Source organism: Arachis duranensis, chromosome 2 (genome assembly GCF_000817695.3).
Source record: "Arachis duranensis cultivar V14167 chromosome 2, aradu.V14167.gnm2.J7QH, whole genome shotgun sequence".
NCBI lineage: Eukaryota > Viridiplantae > Streptophyta > Magnoliopsida > Fabales > Fabaceae > Arachis > Arachis duranensis.
Genome location: NC_029773.3, coordinates 6,530,045 through 6,534,187, shown reverse-complemented (window position 1 = coordinate 6,534,187; position 4,143 = coordinate 6,530,045). Strand labels below are relative to the sequence as shown.

Sequence of the window (4,143 nt, the reverse complement as noted above, 5' to 3'; positions counted from 1 at the left end):
GTTCTATAGAACAACTTGCCAATTAATCTACCAAAACATAGGAAAAAACTGCCATATTGGCCCATTTTTTTTGTCAAAGCCCGTTTTTGGCTTTTTTCTTTGTCAAGGTTATTGGATTAACTGTGTGAATTTTTTGTCAAGGTTATGGAGGGCCTTATGTTTATTGATCAAAAACACATAATATATATCATGATAACAAATAAAGATAACCAAGTTGGGTTGGTCTAGTAGTTAGCTCATTAGTCCGTTTAAGTAAATATTGGGGGTTCGAATCCCATTTTGTGCATGCATCAACTCATTGGCCAGCAGCAAACCCTTAATTCTTGTACATCCATGACACTTTTAACACATACAAGCTTTACTTATTTTGAGTATGTAGCATTTTTCATAAAACAATATATAAAATAGCTAATTGCATTTTTTTCAAGTTTGATGAAGCTCTCTGAGATTGTAAGGTCCTGCAAAGTTGTGATCTCCATTCCACATTTGCTCAGCAATTTGATGATAAGCTTTCTCTGTTGGATGAGCAGCATCAAAGATCAAGTATTCTTCAACATTCTCACATAATTCATACTCTTTCACACTTCTTTTCCCTCCACAGCTTTGAAATCCCCTATAAGGACCACCACCACAACATCCTATCTTGCTTTCCTTGAATCCTATTAAATGTTTCAAATAGTTAAAAAAATGCATATATTAATTATGTTATCTTTAATTGCATGTTTAGTTTATTTATCATAAGCAAACAATTAAGCCTAATTATCAAAGGGTGAAATTTAAAAAAAAAATTACCATATTTTGAAGGATCTTTTATCCTTTCACCAATGGCAGTGTGGAAATCAATATATGAATACTTGAATCCTTGTAGCTGAGTTTCTAGCTTTTGAAGGAGTTCCTTAAGTGCAACATTGTGTAGCTGAGTAATTTCCATAATCTCTTCAACACAGCCATCTTTATTGATTTCTAGATTAAGTGCTTTTGCTACGGGTAAACACCCTAATGGAAAAAGATTTAGAAATCCAAATTTTCTCCCACCTTTCTTATATATTTCCTGAAAAATAAGAAATCCCAATAAACATATGATTGACCAGAATCCAATAATCAAAGTATTAAATAAATAAATATTAAAATTATTACTTACGTGAGTATGTCTTATGTAAAAATAATAATTAAAAATCGTTATACGATTTAATATATTTGATTAAACTTCTTAATATTATGCGTGTTAATATTTTAATTATTGTCTTCGTATAAAAACATATTCACATATTCATATAAGTAGCTATCGAATATTAATCAAGTTTGGAATTAGTTAATTAACTAATTAATTAAATAAATAATTAATTATTAGGTGCTTACTTTGATGACAATGGTCAAGTTGCCTAGAACCATATCCACATAGACTTGTGGAGGGTACTTCTGTAAAATGATTGAATAAATATTTGGAATGAAAGGAACAAGATAATCATTGGTCCCTATACTAAACAAGTAGATAGCTTTAGATATCAATAATGTCCTAGCTTCTTCACCTCCCAATTTCTGCTTCAGCAATGTTTCAACTTCAATGAAGTATTTGAGTTGGCTACTAAGGTCAATCACCTGAAGAATATAATATAATCACATATATACATATATGAAATTCACCACTAGAGAGCACAATTTTAATTTATAAGGACGAATTTAACAATAATGCATGATAATTATATTTGATTTGTTTATATTAAAAATTGTTCTTGTGAAGTTATTGTTAAATTGATCCTAATTTATTTTAAATAGTTGCTAGAGGTATATTTGATGCAAATCAAAATTTTTTGAGATAAAATAGAAATAATAAAATTTAGAATATTTTTAAAATTTTTAACAAACTTTAAAGACAAAAAATATACTTTATCGTATAAGTTATTGCATACCAAGCCTTGATTGGTTTCAACAAGAGCACCAGCTCCAGCTGATGCAAAATTTGCTCCTTTACTATATTGATGGTTACCAATTTGTAAATATGGTGGAATAAACTCCATGTTTGCATATTCAGCTGCAAATGTCAGAGAACAAATCAAACTTAAATTCTATACTTGTATAAAACATATAAGTCACATTTTGTATTAGTCCTTGGATAAATGTTTAAAAATAAAAAAAATAAACAAATATATAGAAATAAGACTAAAAAAATTCGTTTTTACAATATATTTTTATCATTTCTAATTCTTAAATGAATAGAAAAATTGACAAATTTTATTTTGGAATGAAAAGTTTTTATTTGTATTTTTTATTATAATCACTCTCTTTTTCAAAAATATATATTTTTATTTAAAATATTTTTATTTTGCAAAAGGATTATTAAATGAATTTAGCTAATATGATGTTAAAATTATTAATTGAATTTTTTATAAGATATATAAAGTTTAAATTTTAAATATATTTATTATGTATTTTATTAAAATTAAAAATTAAAAAAACGTACTATCATTATCTTAAGAATTTAGCTAACATCTGTTCTAATAAGAATACATATTAAAATTATCAATTAAAAAAATAAATTTAAAAAAATATGCAAAATTTAATTTCAATGTAGTTTTTGCACATTTATTTAATTAAAAATTTAAAAAATTCTACTAATAATATATATATATCTTTAAAACACATTGCTAACTACATCCATAAAACTTTGAATGTATGTTTAGAACATGTATTAACCAAATCCTAATTATTATATTACCAATGAAATCTGGGATCAAGCGTCCATCAGAAACTCTTCCAGAGGGGTACTTAAAGGAAGTGAGGCCATAAGGCCAGAAATTAGCCTGCATGTCTGTTGTGGTATTAATGTAGTTGTTGTTCCCAACATCAAACAATGAATCTCCAAATATGAATAATGGAACATACTCTTCTTCTAATTGTGCCACACAAATTTGGCCATGGCTTATGCCCAGGTTTATTGCATAGCCAACCACCAAAGGTAGTAGTAGTTGAATCCTTGATGAACTAACTGCCAACGTAAGTGTATTCTGAGTCCCATTTTTTAATTCACTTTTTGTCAATGTTCTTTGGCATGTGTACTTTTCAAAATTTAAACTGTATATGAGAAAATTACATTGGAAGTAGTGTTCTATATGTATTGTGATTATGAACTGGTAAAGGAGTGGCTAATTAAGGAAGTGAAACAGAGGAAAAATTTGAAAAAGGTTTACAAAAGGGAAAATGAAAATGTGAGTGGGGACGCCCACAACTGAAAATTATGTTATGGGGGAAAGCATATTCAAATCAACTGATATGACTTCGGCCATAAAACTGGTATGCAATTGATGCATCGGAAACTGTTTTTTAGAGGTAAGCATATTCGAGTTAACTGATGGCTTCGGACATAAGACTGGTATGCAACTGATGCAACGTACTTGGTTATATATATATATAACAGAATATGGTTACAGAGGCCAACTATTATCATTAACAAACCAATAAAAGAAACAACTAATCTCCTAATCTCTTTATAGAAACTACTAATCTCCTAACAACTAGTAGTTGAAGTTGCAGGGTAAATGATGAATTTGAACAATGCTGCATAAGAGGGATAGTAAGAACACTTCAAATGGTGACATTGATTCAAGAACATTAGTAAGAAGTGTATTAATTAGAAAAACATATGTGGTAAATGCATCTTCTCAAAGTTCTTAAGGGACGGATGTTGTAGTTAAAAGGGAAGTTTATGCATTTTGGCCATGGATTAAACAAGTGTAAACCATTCGTACTAAAAACTTAATTTTTGCATAGGTATTTTTTTTAATATCATATTATAAAATCATTTATCCCAAAAATTTATGATAGAAGAAGACAGTATAAATAGTTATATCTCTAACAAATAGCACACAAATATATATTATGAGACTAAGGACTAAAAGAAGGTGATAATAAATTGTATTGTACCATAAAAGCCATAACCGTTTTTATTTCATTGAGTATATGGAATTACAGGGTTAAACAGCACACAAAACATATGTACGTATATAGCGGATGAGTAATACATACATTTTATTTAATTAACCAAAAGACAATGCAAGAATAATAAAATAAGTTGGTAAATCAAATAATGAGGAGATATATATCTTGATGAAGATGATTATTATTGAGATGAGAGTTGAAAGAGTG

General features: G+C 28.1%; 1 protein-coding gene across 1 annotated transcript; it reads right to left on the bottom strand.

Moving 5' to 3' along the window:
• Nucleotides 1–423: 423 nt before the first annotated feature.
• Nucleotides 424–3,933, bottom strand: LOC107473267 (GDSL esterase/lipase 1-like). Its single transcript, XM_016092820.3, has 6 exons — nucleotides 3,922–3,933; nucleotides 2,717–3,005; nucleotides 1,911–2,032; nucleotides 1,360–1,599; nucleotides 793–1,051; nucleotides 424–659 (listed from the first exon to the last, which is right to left on the bottom strand). Exons 1-6 carry the CDS (start codon nucleotides 3,931–3,933, stop codon nucleotides 424–426), a joined length of 1,158 nt encoding a protein of 385 aa, XP_015948306.1.
• Nucleotides 3,934–4,143: the final 210 nt, after the last annotated feature.